Source organism: Thermobia domestica, chromosome 9, assembly GCF_964235325.1.
Source record: "Thermobia domestica chromosome 9, izTheDome1.hap1.1, whole genome shotgun sequence".
In the NCBI taxonomy this organism is placed as follows: Eukaryota; Metazoa; Arthropoda; class Insecta; order Zygentoma; family Lepismatidae; genus Thermobia; species Thermobia domestica.
This window is the reverse complement of record NC_137462.1, coordinates 88572576-88593616: the sequence shown is the minus strand read 5'-3', so window position 1 is coordinate 88593616 and position 21041 is coordinate 88572576. Positions and strand designations below refer to the sequence as shown.

Below are 21041 nucleotides of genomic sequence, written 5' to 3'. Positions count from 1 at the left end.
TGCGTGTTGTTTTATAAAGAAGCCAATATTGCTTAAATATATTGATAGAAATTGGCAAAATTTATCAATTGCCTACGTAGCTTCCAACATTAGCTTGGATTGGACTTTCAATGATATCTACGTACCGGTACTAAATTTGTAATTTAATACCTCAGTTTTAGCGTACTGATTATGGTACGTTGACCTTTAAATTTTACATGCAAAGCAATAACAGGATTTTCCCGTTATTGTCTTACATTTCAAGTAATGACGGGATTTTCCCAATGTCTAGGGCGGGAGATTCTCAACTTAAGAAATTTACTGACCGCACTTCTTTAAGCTTATGGGAGTTCTTCCGGCATAACCCCGCTGTTGCATAATAACATCAAGGCGAAACAAACTTATTTCTGTGAATATGTAATATAAATACATAAAGCAAAAAATCTAAGTCAAAAAAGCCTGGTTTAAACCAAAAAAGCCTGGTTTAAAACATCCCCCAAAAAACGGGTTTTCGGCATTTTCAAAAACAACCACGGTTCTTTCCAACTCTGCTTACTTTTGTATATAGGAGGTTAAAAAAATTCTTATTATATACATTGGTTAATCCTGTGGAATTCATAATGTAAATATGTTGAAGAGAAATGGTTTGAAATATTTTTTCGAAATTCATAGTTTATTTTCGATGTTTCATATTATTATCAGCATCAACCACTAATTAAATGATTTTTTGTGTTATAGAGAAGCGATACAAAGTCTGTTTTATCAATTTAAAGCAGTATTTTGAAAAAAGCCCAAAATTTCCCAAGCAAAAAAGCAAAGCAGAAAAAACCGAGTTTTTTTCCGAGCCCTTGCATCTCTACTCAGGAACGGTGCATCTGACTACTCTGGTTCCTTCAGAGTCGTGTTCTACGTATCGGAAGCTATCGATTGCAATCACGTTCGGGCAAATTCATGGGGAGACGAAACCTGGACGCACTCTTTCACGAAGTTCTTCATCATCTAATAATTACAACTTGGTACAACACGGTGGTAAGGCAGGACGCCCAAAATGTAATACTAATTGTTAAAGCATATTTTTGCTACACTAGCTTCAAATTATGTGAGCTCTGCCTTCTGTGATTACGGCTCAAAACATACCTATGGTATAATAAGCGCTAACACTGTATACTGCCAAACTTTAGATATATTTCCCTCCAAAATATACAGAGTCCATCGTACCCTTCTTCCAGCTAAGCCCTCAACTAAAAAAGCTCTTAGGTATTCTTTCTGGTTAATCAACTTGCCATACTATTTCATACATGCCGATGAACTGCTTGTCCCCAGACGAAAGGTTTTGGATGAACTCTTGACTTACAGAGGTGCAGTAGATAAGTGGTTCAAGTCAACATTAACGTTTGGAGTACAAGCGAATTATCCCTTATCATTCAATGTTGCTAGTTTCCGCAAATCAATTTCAACCATACTATGTATAAACTAAAGGGGAAGAGGTTTACGTTTTCTCCCTTCTGGAAATACTGTTATAAATCTAATTACCACTTTAGGTAGCAATTTCTGCTGAATATAGTGAACTAAACACATCACACATATCGCGCTACCTATCAGTGAAAGGCGTAGGTGAAATAAAAATTCTTAAGTTGTTCTAATACAAAGAAACCCGCACACACTCTTCTTATATAAAATCAACTTTCGTTCAACAGCTTAAATGTATATTTCGATTCTTCACATCTTGCTAAACGTAATTCATAATGATCACAGCCGCCGTAAAGCCCTTATTAAAGCCTGGAAACGAGAATAGATCTTGTTTGCTTAATGTTTTGAATGTTAAAAATGGAATTTTTCTGCTTTCTCGTATTCTTCTTTTTGAAAGAGAAATTATTATATTATTATTTGTTTTAGACAGAACCGCAATACATATGTAATAGACTGGATACTTGAGGACGGGTGTCGTTTTCCTCTCGCTCGCTCGTGTAAGCTTTTCTGAAGGTAAGAAGTAATCACTCAGTGTTTTTATTTTATTTTTAATTTAAAGGAAATATTTTGGGAAGTAGCACTTACGTGAAACTAGAAGAACTCTGAGTTCAATATCCAACTATTTGATTAATTAAGCACCTTAAACAACTTCAATTTGTTAAATGAAAATGACATTTAATTAGAAACATCAATACTGAAGTTTAAGCAGGAACCCCTACTTAAGGTCTTAATAAGGGTTTTTCGGGAGTTGAGCCCTTTGTGACTTATATTTAGAAATATGCGAAAAGTCCAAATATCACACATTTAAACAATTTAACGAAAGACACTTTTCCACAAGAAAAATGGGGGTTCTTTAAGAGAAAACAACCGGTCTTCTTATAACAAAATAAACTATTGGTATCTATAAAGCATATATCTGCATCCTCATCACACACATTGTGAACTATAAATATGGGTTGAAACTACATTAACTTTGTTTCATTTTTTTTTTTTTTTTTAATTGAAAGTAAATAATAATCCTAACAGAATCGGTTTGGTACACAACAATATGATCTGGCAAGCTTTGTTTCCACAGCACTGAACTTTCTGGTTTCTTAGCTTGGAGTTCGGTTCATGGATAAGTAGCTAACGCGCGTGATCCCGGGTTCGATTGTTGGTGGGGGTACTCGCCTCGGATACAGACCTGAGTAGTGGTTTCACAACACTTAGGTCCCGTCTCACATAGCTCTGTTGCTGAAAACGGGCGTTAAACTTAATAAACAAACCTACAGCACACAAAATAAAAACCAAAGTTTCACAATTATTCCATTTATTTCTCTGACTGAACAAACAAGTCTGACACACACACACACACACACACACACACACACTCTTTTATTTCTTCTATGTAGGGGCATGAGTTTTTCGTACTAAGAATCTGAAAATTTCGCGTTTCGTTTTTCATATTTCGCGTTTTGTAACATTTTCCAAATAAAGTTTCACTTTTGTAGCTCTTGTGGAAAAGAATTCCCTGCCATTTTTACAATTGTTTCTTTTATTCATAGATCATTATAAAAACAAAACATCAATTACCTAAAAACAAAATACACTGAATATTTCACTTGACAATGTCAATTTCATTTATAGGAAATTATATTTTTTCAAGTCAAACTGAGAAAAATCAGTAACTAAATTTACTATGATTAGGTAAGTTTTGCTGTCTTCTAAAAACACATAGGCACAAGTTGCATTTAAGCATTAAACATAAGCATGTTGCTACATGTTTCCACATTTTCCTCCTTCATTGTTGGACGTTTGTCACTTATCATCAGTCTACACTTGGAAAAAAATCTTCTCACAATTAGCATTGCTTGTTGGAAGCCACACATCTGTAAGTGCATCTACAACAAACTTCAAACATGTTCCCTATAGTCTTGTCCTAATCATCCAAAATGCACAGCTCATGCCACGTTCTACCGTTCCGTCAACGGAAAACTAGCGTTTTTAAAGTAATGAAAATGTATTTTTAAAATTTCGCGTTATATCGCGTATTGTTAGAAATTTCGCGTTTTATCGCGCAACGGAAACCAATGAAAATACACATAGAATATTATAAAACGTCAAGGAACTGAAGATTATTTAATACTTTCGCTTTATCGCGCATTGCGAAAAACTCCTGCCTCTACTTATATGCTTCACTTCAACTGATGTTTGAGGGGAAAAAGATTCTGCAACCGAAAATATTTAAAAATTACGCGCTCAGCTTTACAACTAGTGAAATAGCAGTACGCTTTGCTATACCGTTAGTGTTCTTTATTAACTGGCAAATTCTACACTTCCTTTACCTCGTACTTTCCTTCCTTGCAGAAGAACCTTTTTTTTTCTCGCAACTGAAATATAACGCTGAATCTACTGTACTGTGAAAGAATATTCTGCTTCATGACACACAAAAATACGCAATTGGGTAACTAATAATACAATAACTAATAATACATACGCAATTGGGGATAACTTACATAATTCAACTATATTTTCACAAAAGTAACTAACTTTTTTGTTCCCACTGTACAAAATAGTGTTTTGAGTAGATAATTTTCGATGTTATGAAGATGAAAAGCTAGATGAGGACTAAATTATGACAATATATATTAAATAACTTATTCATAGATGTATAAATCGTTTTTTTTCTTATTTCTTTCAATATTTTCTCCAGAATTAATCCAATTAACTAAGTTCGAAATATGTTTATTCTCAATTCAATGTTTCAGTGAATGCTACGGAGTTTTAATAACCTACCATTGACTACATATTTTGCTGTTCTAACTCCATTTTCTGTTTAAACAGCACAGTCTCTTCAAATATTAACTGTTTTAACTTCTCTTTCGGCAAGTCATCCAGTTCCATGGCAAGTTTGAAGGGCTCTTCAGCAACAGGCTGGAAAATAATATTTGAAGTCGTTAATTAAATTCACATATTTGAAGTGTAAAACTGCCTATTTCTTCATGAGTTAATGTATGTCACTAAAAAATAGTATTCAATAAAAATATACAGATAGATAACCATATTCTAACATTGTTAGTACTTCACAATAGCACGCCTTACACATAAAACTCTGTTCTTTAAATTACTTTCTTGGCATTGGTTGGATTGGAATTATGATAAATATTGAACTTTTCTGATGCTCAATTTTAGTTTATGTGAAATTACTATTACTTAAAATATATAAAAGATATTGCAATTCCTCAAAAAACTGTGAATCCTGACAACTCATAATGCAAGAATTTCTTACAGAAGTGTTAACATAGGACATTCCAGCACATAGGGAATATTACAATTGTTTTGATAATATCAGTAGGTCGAGACCGTTCCAATCACTCTTAAATTTGGAGATAAAAACAATATATTTAATTCATCGAGGAAATTATTATGTAATTCGTGAAACTCTATCCTCCATCAATAGTGAGTAATGGAAAGTGCAGAAAATCAGTAATTTATAATTATATTTGAAGGCTCATGCTACGTAAGTAGTTACACACTTCAACCATACCAAAAATATACGAAATAATATCAAACTTTTGTAACTACCTCATCAGCAGGATCGTAATACTGCTCTAAATAAGGATGCGCTAGAGCGTCTTCGACTACAATTCGATTATGAGGGTTGAAAGTCAACATCTTATCTAGTAAGTCAATTGCTTTGGAATCTGCATTCGGAAACAAATTACTCCATGGAACTTTGGGCTTGTACGGAAGAGACTGCAAGTAATTGCGAGCCTATAAAGAAAGAAAAACAGATTAAAGTAATAAATAAATAAATAATATCAGAAAACTAACTAGTTTTCATACACATCAACGCATTACATTAGACATTTCGTATATATGCATCTACAATTGCAAAACTAAATCAAGAAAAGGCCAGCACTACCATCAAGTACAGCGTCAAATACTGTCAATTATTACTTGATGATTAAAGGAAACAAAACAAAACAAATCTGTCCCGGTTCTTCAAATAGTTTCGCAATAATGAAAATGGTATCTATAACATCCAAAAGTAACTGTCACCAAAGGCACGTCTACATGATGGAAAAGCAAACACCTCACGGTGATTAAAAAAAGAGAAGCAAAGAATCCCGCCACCAGCATGGTTTACACACTAAGTCTCTAAACTGTTGTTTTTGAAGATGCTTGTTCGATCAATGAAATAAGTGGTAATCTTACAGTTTAAAGCTGCAGGATACGATGGATGCATCAATGGGTCCCAGCCAATATGGATAATAGTCTCAAGATTCAACTATTACGCAGAGCTTTACATTAGACTCACTGGTTTCTGGATTCTTGTGAAAACGTTCCAGCTGTCATTGGCAGCTCACAATTCGTGATAAACATCAACAGGTTATTCTTTATTCAATACAGAGAGTAATAACCTGAGATATGATTGTAGTTTTTGTTGTTCAGGACAGAGTGATAATGTGTCTACAAAAATTAACTGAATGTGGGAATGTAGCGCAGGGTCCACCTCATCATACATTCGGAAGACGAACAACAGTTCGATTCCTGATGGAAGGACCTTCATATTTGAACGCACTTCGGTGTTTCTATTTCACCTTAAACTGTACATCCAAGTCTTAAACGTCCTGAATGCTGAAAAGGGACGCTAAACTCTCAACCAACAAAATCAGCCTACTGCCGAGACAGACAGCATAAACATGTTATCTCCTCGTGCAGCTGTCAATTCATGAGAAACAGTGACACAATTTATAAGACTTCCTTAGGTAATGGATGTATAAGTAGATTATTTGTGCGTTTTCTTAAAACTATTGGTGTTACATCCTCATCCTTTTACAGTACAGTACATTTTATTGCATTTCTCTGAACGTCATACTACACTGAAAACCGTATCGTAGAATAGGTTCACTCCCAATAATAACTACCTATTGCCTTATTTGTGTTCGTCATTTGATTGTTCAGGAGCGTTTTTGAACGTCAATATAAAATCAGTCAGAACATTTTTAGTTATTTTCACAGTATTATAAATAACGCACTTTCCTCAGCCACTAACGTCTCAGTGCAAAATAAGAGTTCTGGGCTTCAGCTATGGTAAAAATAAATAAATTGCAATCCTCATTTATCTTAATTTTCACATGTACAGTCTTGTTCAAAAGAAACTTGCTACCCACTTCTCTTTGAAAACCCCTATACTCTAACCCATAATTCGAATTATATGAAATAACTTTTAAAGCAGCAAAGTGAGTGGCCAATATTTATTTATTTATTTATTTATTTATTTATTAAAAAGATTGTTGTACATACATCTTTTTCTCAGAAGCTGGAAATAGAAATGCGTTCTCTAAGAGCTTATTACAAGTCTACGTATTCCTCTATCTGATTTTGTTTTAATTATAAAAATTTCAAGTTTTATAAACACAGCTACAGAGATTTTTGCTATGTACAATAAGCTGTTGCTTGTAAAGAATAATGTAAACTCTAAGACTGAGCTGGAAGATGACGACCTCAGTCAATGTGCTTACCTTTTCATTAATAATAGAGTCTAAGTCCTCTTGTGATGGAGAGCCTAATACTCCTAAGATATGGTTCAATTGGTCAAGATAATGCTTTCCTGGGAAGATAGGACGATTTGACAACATTTCTGCCAGTATACAGCCAACTGACCAAATGTCAATGGATTTTGTGTATCCCTAGAAATGAAACAGTTACATTAATTAATAACGAAATATATTTGGAACAGTAGAATCAAAATTACGAACTACGTTCATTACCACATTATTTTTGTAATTGAATATTTGGAAAATAGAATAACAAAATAATTTACTTTGGAAACGTAAAATTAATTCCTTTTCCTACAATATTTCTTTTCTTACTTCATTCTCCTGGGAACATCCTCGGAGTAACAAGGAGATTACTAAATTTTATTCTGTGATCTCTTATATGATGCAGAAAACAAAGCCTTATATTCAATAATCTTAATCTTTTATTTGGATACTAACTTGTACCAAAAATAAAACAATTGTTGGAACTTAAAATAGAATTTAGAGAATTTCGAACAGTTAAGTACTAAGAAACTGTTGCTTCAATTCTCCTCATCACGATCACAAGCATCCTGATGGGTCGTTGAGACTTCTCCCACGATTTCTTTCATTCTACCATTCTTTATCCTCAATATTTCCCTAATATATTCCCTTTATTTGCACATTCTTCTGCAGTTTATTGCGCCATCTGTTCCTTCGCTTCCTTTGTAGCCGTCTCCTGTCATTTTCATACGCTGAAACTTCTTAGATAAGTATTATTCCTTCATTCTTTGTAATATCTATACTGGAGCACCTTAGATTTTTATATTTATCTTCGGACACAGTCTTGGTTTTCTGTGAATGCTACTTAATCTATGTTGCTTGATTTCTGTTGCATTCTCTTTTTATTATTGTGTTTACGAATCGTATATTAAGAGTATGAAGTATGTATTGCGTAGTAGCAGTTTAACTCTCCTATGTATGTAATTATCCGATAACTTATTACATGTTTCACACGTTGGTAAAATCTTCCCCCTTGCGCCACTCTTCTAATAATTTCTTTACCCATTCGGTAATCCACCGCCATTTCTGAATCCAGATATTTGAACGTTTCTAATTTCTTGAATGGTTTCCCTTTTAGTTGTATTTGCTTATCTTACTTTTTTTTTTTTTTCCAAATAATCAGAGCCTCACAGCCTCATTCTTCTTTCCGGCTGACACGAAGGCCATATTCTTCTGTATTTTACTCAAGCATCCAATTGTCTTTGTACACTTGTGTCCAAAATTTGTCTCAAATGTCTAGAAATTACCAGAGTTGGCAAAAGCCATGTTTTTTATTGAAAAAAAAAAACTTTTTTTGGGTTTAAACCCGTTTTTTTTTTTGTTTAAACCAGTTTTTTTTTTTTTGTTTAAATAATTTACTCTATGTACTTATATCACATATGGACTGAAATAAGTCTGTTTCGCCTTGGTGTTATGCAACAACCGGGTTATGCTGGAAGAGGTCAAGTAAGTTTAAAGCGAAATTCAAACTGCTTCTCGGCTTACACTCGAGAGAAATTGTCCTCCATTTGAATTCGAAAGCGGAACTAATTGGTCACAAATGTGATATGTCTTCCGACTCACTCACGAAGGACTCCTGACAAAAAATACGTTGTATGATCTTTACATACTTGTTAATATAATTGTCACGAGTCATTTCAGAAGGACAAAAAGATAAACAGTTGCAGAAATGAAGCCATTATACAGAATTACATATGGACAATTTTAAAATACAGCAGAGTACAGAAGAACTAATTTAGTCCAAGTTAGTTCACTATGACTTTTGTTAGTTCAAGTTAAAGAAATACAAAGACATAATTTGCATATCAGTAAGAAAAGTGAATAAAGATACGAATTATTTGAGTCCACTTTCGCTCTGAACCATTTATACATAAATAGATACCAAAGATACATGCCTCTCGTGGGGTTTCTATGACCCCCCCACCCCCCCAAAAGTACGGCATTCCGACGTATTTTATCAATAGTAAACATTATTAAAACGAAACAATATTTAGAATTTTTTAAATTGCAATTGCATAACAATAACAAACTGCAAAAAAATCACAAAAGAAACATTCATAAACTTACAAAAAAAGTTACTTTTGTAGCCTGTATTCACTTTAACGACGTTTGTCTATAAATTCTATCGTTCGTCGTTACACAATTAAATTTCATAGATCTTCATCTTTTAATCAACAACAACTATTTTATATTATTTTTTCTTTTTCTTCTAACAAGTTACTTCCTAAGACTAATATCATAAATGAGAGGAGAGTGATTACAAAAGGAAAATTTCGTCCAAAGCTTTTCCCGAAGAGAGAGTTCCTAGCATTGCTGCTACGTTCCCTCTTTGCACAGCCATACTTATTCTTTGTATAAGATAGGATGAAGCTCGAGTGTCTCCTGTGTTAATAGTTATGCGGTGTCCAACTTCCTTAATGAAGTTTAGACCTTCCTGACCCCAGGACCCACAAGTTTCGATGGCTATGGTGACGAAGTGGTATTTGTCCAAGAGGTTGTTATATTTTCGTCTCTTTTCATATTCCCTGCGACTTGCAACCGTCCCAGCTTTTGTGGAAGATGAAGGAAGATTAGAGGGGGCTAAGGTATCGGTACAAGTAAAATCTCATATTAAAGCCTTCCCTCGTTTCCAAGGCACCAAAGACATTCCGTCAGGTCTCTTGCCATCAGAGCGACTACACCCCATTGGCTCTCTCACGGAAGGCGTTCCCGAGGAGATGAGGGCTCTCATAATGAGATCCTTAACAGTGGAGTGTCGAGAGTAACTGCCAGCACTGTGAACACATGATAGGCCATGTATACCTTTCTTATCCACTAAACTTCCGCAAGCCGAGCACTGGTGTTGTTCACAGACATCTGCTCCCAAACGTAACGCACAAGCGATTCGAAAACTTTCGTCGGGAAGATGTAGCCCTAGGGATGAAGATGGGGTAGCTTGTAACCAGGCACCTGCTTCAGGAGAAGAAGTAGCAAGAAGACGTGCCTTATCTTCAGGATTGGTGGAGGAGATCTTAGAAGAATTTAGGAAGCGTGACCTTGTAATTTCTCAGTTACAAGAAGAAATTGAGCAGTTGAAAGAAAAGCAAAAGAGCATGCATGCAAAGAATTATTATAAGAAGTATTGTACGGACTGGCTCAAGAGTAAATTGAAATCTCGATTAAGTGATGGCAAATGTAACAATTGTTTCAAAACACATACGGAAAATCAATGTCCAGCTAAACTTCGTAGATGTTTTGCTTGTTCAGTCATTGGTCACTACGCTTATGCTTGTAATGCCAGGTCTAGAACTACAGCTGTGAAGCAAGAGTCAAGCGTCATTTCTATTAATTTAATAAATAAGGATGAATCAGCTACAGTCGAGGAAATAGCATTACGTAGTAAGTCGACTTCAACACAGTCAAAATCAGAAATGTATAGAGCTGACCCAGGAGAATTAGATTTGCACAAAAAGTTGAAGAAAGAATTATTGAGGTTAGAGGAATTAGAACGTAGTTCTGTGAAGAATAGAAGAAAACCTAAGAAGCGCAAGAAAAGTGTAAGTCAGTATAAACAGCTGACTGAGTCGGAAGAAGATGAAGTGCAAGATAAAACTATGGAGTCGGAGAAAAGGAATTCCAGTTCCCCTAGACTTACTGGAAGTAACAGTATGAAGAGTGAGACATCAGTTACTAGTCTACGTAACAGGGATTATGGGCTGAGAAATCAAATGTCCAACTCGAAATGGGAGTTAACACAATTTATTTTTAGGAAATTAAAGTGTCGACTTCAAGAGTTTCAAGTGTTGTGGATCACAATTTCAGAGATGGAACACAGATTAAAAAGGTTGGAAGAACAGGTAAAGAAGAAGAAGTAGTCAGCATCTGAAAAGTAAAAATAAGAGTTAATATTATTGTTTTCTGCTATGTTTTTATCATCTTGGTTTTGGGCGATACCCGGGGGAATGATGTTGGATTGTTGGTATGTTTTTGTCAATTTGATTTCGGGCAATACCCGGGAGAATGTTGGGTTAGGTCAATTAGTCGGGCAAGGTATTGCTAGTAAATAATCGGACAAGGTGTCAGATATTTGTAAGAACAAATGAAGAGCGTAACTATGTAATTCAAACAGTGTGTATTTGTATTGATGTTGGAATGGAGCCATAAGTGGCTGAAGTTGTTAGTAAAATTGAATATGAGCCAATAGTGGCTGAGTGCATTGTAAAGTTGTTGAAGTGTAGTATCTCTGAACCTTAGTGTTAGTAACGAAGTATGTAAATGTACCCAGAGATATACAGATGGAGTAAAAGGTTGATGCAGTCAGGTAGATGAGACAAACTTTTGTAGTATAATTTCTTGAGTAATTTCTTGAATGGGGAATTTAGGTCTGAATATAATACGAATATTATACGGGAGTGAAACGTGATAACCCACAAATGTGTGCTCATCAAGATTTTACGAACACTTACACTTTTACGAACATTTTTCGTTTTTTGGTTTAAACCATTAAAAAAAAAAAAGCTGGTTTAAATCAAAGTTTAAATCACCTTGGTTTAAACCAGCCAACCCTGGAAATTACATAACAGAAATAACTTTGTTTCTTATGAGAAAATTTTATGTCTTCTAGGAAATGTGCAGAAGAAGAAAACATTATTTCCAAAAAGATATTTCGAGAAAAACATTTTTTAAAAATAAGGATGATTAAAAATAAGAAATCTCCGAAATTATCATCGCCAAATTCTAAGATCCTTTTTCGTAAACGTGGCAAATGTGCAGCGAAATTTTTAGAGAGAGAGGAACTTTACACTTCATTACAAATATAACGTAAAAATCTCATAATGTTAGTTACTACACATAGGACACAGTCCTAATATCAGTAGGTATTAAACATTTTACACGTAAAAAACGACTAAGTAGAAATAAGCCACAAAATATGTGAAGTGATCAGACATTTTGTGTTAGTGATTTCCTTATATACGTTTCTCAAGTTGGCAAATTTTAGCCCACTTCTGTAGAGTAGTTCGTTAACGTGTACTTTCTAGGTGTTTCACTTTTTCAATGATTATAAGTTCAAGTCCCATAGCCTACAGTAAACTTAAATTAAAAAAAAAATAAAAAAAAAACTTATTGTTGTCAGTTCATTACGCTAAGTGAATGATGATGGAAGAATTGGTACAATGAGAATGTGGGAGGAAGCGAGAGTAGCTCGAGAAAATCTACGGACACAATGATGTCCATACAAACATATTTGGTCGGGGATCGAACCAAGGACCCCACATTAAAGGTAAGCGCTCTATCAATGAGCCACCGTGCCCCTCCGAATTACAGAAATGAGGTTAAGATTATGTAAATTGTAATAAGGACACAGAGAAGTATTTAACTGATGAGTTAAAGAAGATATATTTTACTGGATCAGTTGGTTTTGGACATGACCATGATGAAGGAGTAACTTAAGACAGAGAAACAAAAGACAATTGTACGGATCAGATTGACAGTTTATGTAAGCAATTTAATAATTATGTTCAGTTTGATTTTTAAAAGATAGACCCTGGAGAATGTTGGGACGGTGGAAAATAGTTCAGATTTATAACACAGATTTTTTAGTTAGGCACAGTTAGTCTGCGATGAGTTTGTGATTGGAAATAAAGTATGGCATATGGATTATGCATAAAACTGTATTCATGAATGTACTGTAATAGATGTAAATTAGATAAATAGGTATTGAAAGTTATTCAAGAGTTTGATCATAACGTCTAGGGATACTGATTAAGTTTAAGAATGCCACGAAACACATTAAGTTAATTTTGGAACTTGGTTGGAGAGATTTGACCATCTCCTTTAGCTATTGGAACCGTAACATATTTCAATCTTGCTGAAGCTCTTTCTATATGTGTCCTAAACCGTCACCAGGTTATAGAAGTATTTTTTCTGAACGCTCTCTATATTTCGTAAAGACAGTAGTTATTTTTCTATTTATACTTTATTCTGCGACGCAAATAAGTTCTTTCTTCGATGGGAACTGTTTTTCTTCCCACGCAACACGACAAAGAAGTCTTTATCATTTATTCATATATGTATATCTAAAACGTTATTTTGTGGTGAGAACATTTTAGTGAGCGACGAAGCTTCTCAGTGTTCCTCCCTGACTTATTCATATGTGAAGAGTATATTCTATGGTTATTTGGAACTGAATTAAGTGTATCTTCCAATCATTTATGGAAACACTAGCTGATCAGATGTTCGAACACCAGAGCGACGCCAGCCACATCGCTTTACCAGTTCGTTATCTAAACGTTCCCAGGCCCAAGTTATCGCAATGTTCCGTGCGTCGTGGCCAGTGGACTAAAATTAACAATTCTTTTTTATATTCTATTTACATGTACATACAGGTGATTTAACCTGAGTGCTTTTGAGAATGAACTGCCAACATTGATCAGTCGATCAGTGCAGGTCGTATCTCGAACCTCTGAGTTCGAGCAATGTTACTCCACGTTTCGAGGTAGCAACCATGCACGCTGCATCGGGCATCAAGTATAATGTTGTGCTAAGAGGTATACGTTATTAGCCAGTCAAGGACTTAGTTATGGCTAGCTCAAATCAGTGAAATCCCAGGTTCTCATACCTTGTGCGTATAAGTTATAAACGCGCCCTCCAACATTATCATTCCATTTTGGCGATCGTCTACCTATTTTTACTGAGGATTGACGTCGACATTTCCACAGTGCTAATCCCCCAAGTGCATTAATGGTGTGAGAAAAGTATCTTTAGCGGAATCATAAAAATAATCTTTTCTACTGATATATAAAAATGATTAAGGGCTATAGTGTAGTGAAAAAGCAAAGTGTGATTTTACTAATGAAAATAATTATATCTATTCAGTGTTGAGTGTTATGATTGTTTCTCCCCGTCATTTTTTTAAATAGTATTTTAATAAATAAGCATAGTATCGTTTAATCCAATGTGTTTTTGTTGTATGTATGAATAGTGTTTGTGTGCGTTGTGGTCTGAATGACCGTCTGATCGTCCGTGAGGTTTCAGAGATGCAACATCCTAACCTCTTGGTGCCTAATGCTCATCTTATCATTGAGACTCGCGGGCAATTCGGAAACGATTTAGTAATCCCTTTTTGGAGATGTCCTTCAATGTCTTACCCAGGTAAGTCCAGGTCTCCGGAAAATACTCATTGGCAGGACAACGGAGGAAAGACTATGGAAAGCGGTTACATTCCTTAGATGCTGTCATTTACTTCTCGATCTATGAATGCTATGACAAACTTTATGTGTTCCCAACTTTTCCCTTTTAAAATGTCTCAATCCAAGTATGGCATTCATGTCCTAAAACCGTCTTTCTCTTTGTTGGCTACTGGCTTGTTAATGTTATTTCACACTAATTGCTACGTTTGTTTTTATTATTTTATGTTCTTTAGGAGAGGCGCGATTTCTTCTAGAGATGCTCCTATTTCTAACAAGACGTTTATGTTGTTACTTGTTCTTGTGTCTTGTTTTATTATATGATATTCCTGTTATCAATTTCCTGAAATACTCCGTCCATTTCTTCTTTATATTTTTTCTAGTTACAATACCACTCCAGCATTAGTTTTCAATTCAATGCGTTTGGTCTTTCTCCTTTCGTATTTTCATGTCCTTTATTACTCCATATAGTATTTTTTCATTTTTTCCATCTTGCCTCAATTTTGTCCATGTTTTTGACTTTTTCTTTTACTATTTTCATATAGTTTATTATTATTATGTATATTTGCAGCATTCGCAGATTTACTGCATCATTACCTCAGACCATATTCCTTCTTTTCACCGCCCTTGTATGTCATTCTACCAGCTAGTTTCTTTTTTGTTTTATTCTCTTACATGTTCATTCCGTCACTTTTATTAGTGTATTTTTAAATGTCCAACTAGATTTCACGTTTTGGCACTTGAGAACTATTTTTTTTCTCCGGAGATGTTTACTGCGCGGTCTATTTCCATTCTTCCAGATTATTATTATTATTATTATTATTATTATTATTATTATTATTATTATTACAGGGTTCCTCGTGCTACTTGAAGTCCCGACCAATATAATACGCTAATTCACTGGCGTGAAAAGACGTAATTCTTCCTATTTCTTGTCCTTCAATAAACTTTCAATTCTAAGCTCCGAGAGCTGCACATTAACATACATTCATTTTGATCCACTATGAAATGAAATAAATGAATGACTAAAAAACTTAAATCAAAGCAAAAGTAACAAAATTTTGACAAATTATTCACAGAAAAGGAGATGCACATTAATTATCTACCTGAAGCATTAAGTAACATGGAATTCTTGCAGTTTCAGTGTGGCTGTCAGGATAAGCCAGGTAAAAGATTTATTAACTATGCCATTTGTTTAGCATCGAAACTTCACCAACGCACTGATGAAGATGTAGGTAGTACTCCTAAATCATCTGCAAGATTTCGCATTAACTTACCTTTGAATTTAGCATGATTTCTGGAGCTCTATACCATCTTGTGGCAACATATTCCGTCAAAAAGCCCGTGTGGTCATGATCTGGATCGGCGACCCGAGCCAGCCCAAAATCACATATCTGGAAATAGATAAAACCGTCAATCTTTTTGACGCCAACTTTATGCTGCGAACTCAGGAAGAGCAAAAACCCATAAAGGTCAGTACCATAAAAATTGAACGGAGTTGTTAGTAAGTTTTTTAATTAATTAATTATCCACCATCATCTATAGAAAGAAATACATACCCAGAAGTTCATATTAAAATATGGAAGGGTATGCTTGTGTTAAATAATCTACTTCACTTACAGTTCTTTTATACCACTACAATAAATATTTTTATATAACTAAGAGCATTATTGTCTGTTAGTTTTTCAGTATCAATTGGCGATGTTGTCAAAAAAGTTTATAATACATCACACAATAATACAAAGCCATATTCTTTTCGGCATAATATTTAATAAGATTAAATGACTCAGAATTATTGGTAGATTCATTATTACTATCTAGTAAAGCGGTTAACGCACTTAGTAACTAAGTTCGGTAACTAGTGGAGGGAGGGGTTGCTTGGATAAATCTAGTGGTTTGAGTCACACTTTAAGCAATACGTACTGTCTCACATAGCCTCAGCGCTGGAAAGGAATGTCAAACACTCATCAATCACGATACCTTGATTTTACTAATCTACGAAAGTATCACAATAACAATAAAAACGCAATTATTTTTGACATTATTATTATTATTATTATTATTATTATTATTATTATTATTATTATTATTATTATTATTATTATTGCCTTTCTTCATTTCGAACCATTTTAAATTGCAACAAGAATATGAGTCAATGCAATGAACTTCAAAAATCACATTCAATATTTGGTTAGTATTCAGTAAAAGAATTTCATTGTTGAACTACCGTACGAACTGAACTTTCGTCCCTTGTGAAATAGGAAGACTGTATAGCACATTGTCTCTCCCATCATATGAGATTCTCCATAAAATTTGACTTTTCTTTCGTAGTAGCATCATCAACACATAGGAATAAGGATTGTCAGGGTCACACCATACAACAGTAATGGGGCTAATACTCTTAAGAACCTAAGTAACAAGCGGTATTTTTCACCAAATTGAATTATTTTGCAACAATATTAACCGTTAACAGCTTTTCAACATGTCTCTACACTGATAGAAAATGGTAGTATTGGTGAATATTGCGTTGTCCAAATTTAGTAATTATTTACCTAGGATGAATTGTTACTAAAACTGTTCCTATACCATGTATGAAAGGATATGCTGAATGATAGTAGTATTTTAATTCATGTTTATCAGTTGACTGAATACTCTTATTAGGTGGAATCCTCTACTATAAGATTAGCATTTGATAAAACGGCTGTTCGTACATTTTTGCTAAAATATGACTATTCTGTCCTAATCTGTCAAACATTTTTATTAATGAATGTATTGGTATGGTACGTTTTAAAGCCTCATAGTTGCTAACCATCAAGATAAAATTTATATCAGGTGGTCTAAATAGTGGTTAGACTAATCACAACGTGGATTATATTCTGGCAAAAATTGAGCAAGACCGTAATGTAGGCAGCTATGACAGAAAATGATCTAAACATTCATTACTAAACAGTGTTAAACTATTTGGTGAAAGCTAGCTAGAAAAAGCAGGACGTTTAGGTGCCACATGATCTGACTCACAAATATTTACGCGATCAAGTAAGAGTAGAGTAGCAATTATATGAGTGCACTAACAACAAGGTCTATTTCCATCCGTTCATAACCATAATTAAAATCAAGCAAGAAAACATCCAGGAAAATTAAAACACAGAAGGACACGAGCACACCGGAACAAGAAGTAAATGATAGACAAATGTCACAGCATATAGTAGAAGGTAAAATGAACTCTGTCGGACTACATACACACAGGAATAAAGGATATTAGTTAAAACAATGACAGGTTAATCTTCTTTGTCGAGGTGCTCGGCGAGATGTGTACGCGGGGTTTACCATGATTAGTAGGGATAAAACACTGCGCATAAAGAAATAAAATACCATGAAGAAATACTATGACAAAACAACACCATGGTAAAGTGAATCGAATAGCAATAAAGAAATAATCATAAAATCAGGGCGCAAAATTTCGGGTCGCCAGGTCGCCATTGGCGACTAGAAATTTAGAGCTGGCGACCAGTGTTCAGTAGGAATGGTTTTTACCTAAACTCACAGGGCTGCATAGTTTCTGTTTCGCACGAAAATAATTGTCACAGTGAGAGAAAACATGGGATCAGAAGTCTTCACAACGGACATGAAAAGTGAAGTCTTCACAAGATTGTTATTCACTCCCTCCTTTCCCACCCTCAATCGAAATGGTTTGCCTCCAGACGCGTCAAAGCCAGAGATCTTATCCCTGCTGTTTGAAGCCCAGTGTCTAGAATAAATCAGCCAATCATGTCACGATGTCAGTGATAAATAAATTAATAACAAAATAAGTAAATACTTAAAACATTAAAAAAATAGATATTTGCATGGTATTCTCTCTTTTCAGTCATTCAATCAGCCAATAAATAAATGAAGATGTAGAGTGGAACTACTTCCATATGGCTATAGCCGTAAAATTCATCGACAACAGTGCCTCTATGTGAATAGTGAAGAGCCAATTAAGCAAGCGCGAATCAAAATAGCAATTTGTGCTAGGATTGGAGAAGCATGCCATTGTCTGGTTTTGAAATTTTATGCCCTGATGTAATCTCTTTCTTTGTCTAGCCAAAGGGCGTAGGTGGTGGTGGGGGTTGTCATAACTTGTACGTGAGAGATACTGGCGACCACTATTTTTAGATTGGCGAGTGCGTCTGACTGAAATTTTGCGCCCTGATAAAATACTAGGATAAGTAAAACTACAAATCAGGGAAGGAAAATGCGAGTAAAGATTGTCATACACAAAACAAACTAAATCGCATGCAGAACTTGGATGTGCTGTAAAAAGCCGTCTAACATAATTTAAGCCGATCCAAAGCATGACAATGGGAGGTCATCAAACAAAATGGTGCATATGTGGTTTCATCATGTAAACAAAAGAAAATGTTTTATACTTACAACAATTATGGGTTATAGAGTTTTCGGAACGTTGTTAGTTGTTTCAAATTACCTTTTTATTGCTTTCCACAATTAAAGACTATTTTTTACATCTTCCCCAGATTTACTGAAGCTGATGATGAGGACCGTGATCCTCGAAATCCTTCCTTAAGTTATGATAATCAGTAAGTTTTGATTTGCGGTGAGTATGAAGTATTTTCTTTTGTTTACTACTGTACATCACATACAACTAGAGATGCAAAAAAGCTTTTTTTTTTGGGGGGGGGGGGGGGGGGGACGAGAATTTTGGAAATTATGGCTTTTTCATTTTCATGATTTTTCTGTTTAAATAGCTTTCTTATAGTATACTCTAAAGTTAAATAAGATTCCATTACCTAAATGCCATATTTCGATCTGGAATTCACCATCATGGTTTATGAATTAAAGTAAACATAAAGTACGTAGTATTTGAGGGCAATTTTAGAAGCTATTTACCTTTATTTTAACTTCTGAATTATCGACATTTTTTCTTCTTTAGATCATTTCTTTTTAGTCATCCGTCTTTCACTTCTTAAGAGCTTAGTACTCTAGCTTCTAGCACATAATTAAACTTATGTTTTTCAATATACCCATCGGAGCGTACGATTTTCAATATATCTGTCAGAGCGAACTTCCACATTTCCATTATACTGTAGCTGTGCAATGATTTAGCAATAATCTTCCGGACACAACCTTGAATACCATTTGATAGAAATAATCAGTATCGGATTTAGAAAAATATTTGGGAGTTTTTTTTTTTTTTGAATAATGTTTGGTTTTTCTAAAAATTTCTAACTTTTATTTAAGAGGAGCTTAAGTTTATGAGTACAGGCATAACAAATATTTCGTTTCGTTTGTATATTCAGCTATAATCTTCCAGATACAACTCTGAAGACCATTTTATACTGATAATCAATGGCGGATTTAGAAAAGTATTTTGGGAGGGGCTTTTCTTATTAATGCTCAGTTTTCCTTAAAAAAAAATCCTAATTTTTTATTTGAGGACAGCTTGAAGTTTATGAGTAAAGGCAAAACTAATATTTAGTTTGTTTTAGACATTCCGTAATTTAGAGGTACAGGCTTCAATCCGAAAGACATCCCCACCCTAACCCTCTTCGCAAATCCATCACTGCTAGTAATTAGTAATAACAAAGATTTAAGAACGATTAGAAAAGAAGTCGGCCAGGACTCACAGTACACGCACTATCTCTACATTTACAGATGGAATTAAGAAAAACTTTTGTCAAAATGGTTGAATGCGGGGTTGAATCCCGGACTTCACGATAGAAGCGTGAAAGCTAACCACTCACTCATGTTTGTTGTGCAGTTGTGCTTAACTTAAATGTATTCTCTCTCTCTCTCTTATGTATGGCCACAAAAGCTCTCCATTGACTTCTGTCCTTATCCAATTCAATCCCGTTTCTACTCTGTATTCCTATTTCTGCTAGATCCATCTTAATATTCTTCCCATCTGGGCCTAGGTTTTCCTAATGGACGTTTCCCGATTGGATTTCCAGTTAAAACTTTAAAACTTTGAAAACGTTCCTACTTTCTTCCATTCTGGCTACATGACCTGCCCACCTGAGTCTCCTAGACTTGATGACTCTAACGATGTTTGGTAAACCGTATTATAATTATGTAGTTTTTTCTTATGAAGTTTCCGCCATTCCCCATTCCCGTTCCTCTTGGGTCCAAATATTCGTCTCAGAATTTTATTCTCAAATAATTTCAGTTTGCGTTCTTCCCTCAGCGTAAGCGACCATGTTTCACAACCATAAAGCATAACAGGCATGATTATCATTTTATATATTTTAAACTTTAAATTCCTTGACAGAATTAGCGACGACAAAATATTTTGAACTGAATAATAACAAGAATTTCCTGATTTCAGTCGACATTTAATTTCTTTGTGGGTATGATTTTGGTCTGGTAATACTGATTCAAGATATTTAAAAGTATCCACTGTGTCGAAAGTATTAATTGATATTTTAACGCATTCATAATTTGCCGTATTATGATCCTTGTGAACTTCCTTGTATTTAGATTTCTCTGCATTTACTCATGTCCCTGCGTTTAATAAGGCCTCTGCATTTATTTCGATTGTTCTCCTATCAGATTTACATCACCAGCATACACCCTAACCTGATGAATACCATTCAACTCTAGGCCCTGGTTCCTATCTTTGATTTGTCTTATAGTGTACTCCGGAACAAAGCTGAATAATAACGGCGATAACGCATATCCTTGTTTCAGGCCAATCTCGACGTGGAAGCTCGCATTTTTCTACTCGAACTTTACTCTAAGATTCATTTAAACACTTATAAATCTAGCTTTTTCGATATTCCAAATTCTGTAAGAATGTTGTACAATGCTTCCCTCCTAACCGAGTTGTAAGCCTTTCTAAAATCAATAAACGATTGACGTACTG

At 34.7% G+C, this 21041-nt stretch overlaps 1 protein-coding gene across 1 annotated transcript in view; it reads right to left on the bottom strand.

Annotated features, from left to right (window-relative positions):
* The window catches only part of rl (Mitogen-activated protein kinase rl), a 58135-nt gene that overhangs the window by 8771 nt on the left and 28323 nt on the right, over positions 1-21041 (bottom strand). The window contains exons 5-8 of the mRNA XM_081771505.1: positions 15460-15576; positions 6957-7124; positions 5014-5202; positions 4225-4362 (exon numbers count right to left, since the gene is read on the bottom strand). Of these exons, the coding sequence (XP_081627631.1) occupies positions 4231-4362; positions 5014-5202; positions 6957-7124; positions 15460-15576 (606 nt within the window). The 3' untranslated portion in view covers positions 4225-4230. The remainder of the gene's footprint in view (positions 1-4224; positions 4363-5013; positions 5203-6956; positions 7125-15459; positions 15577-21041) is intronic.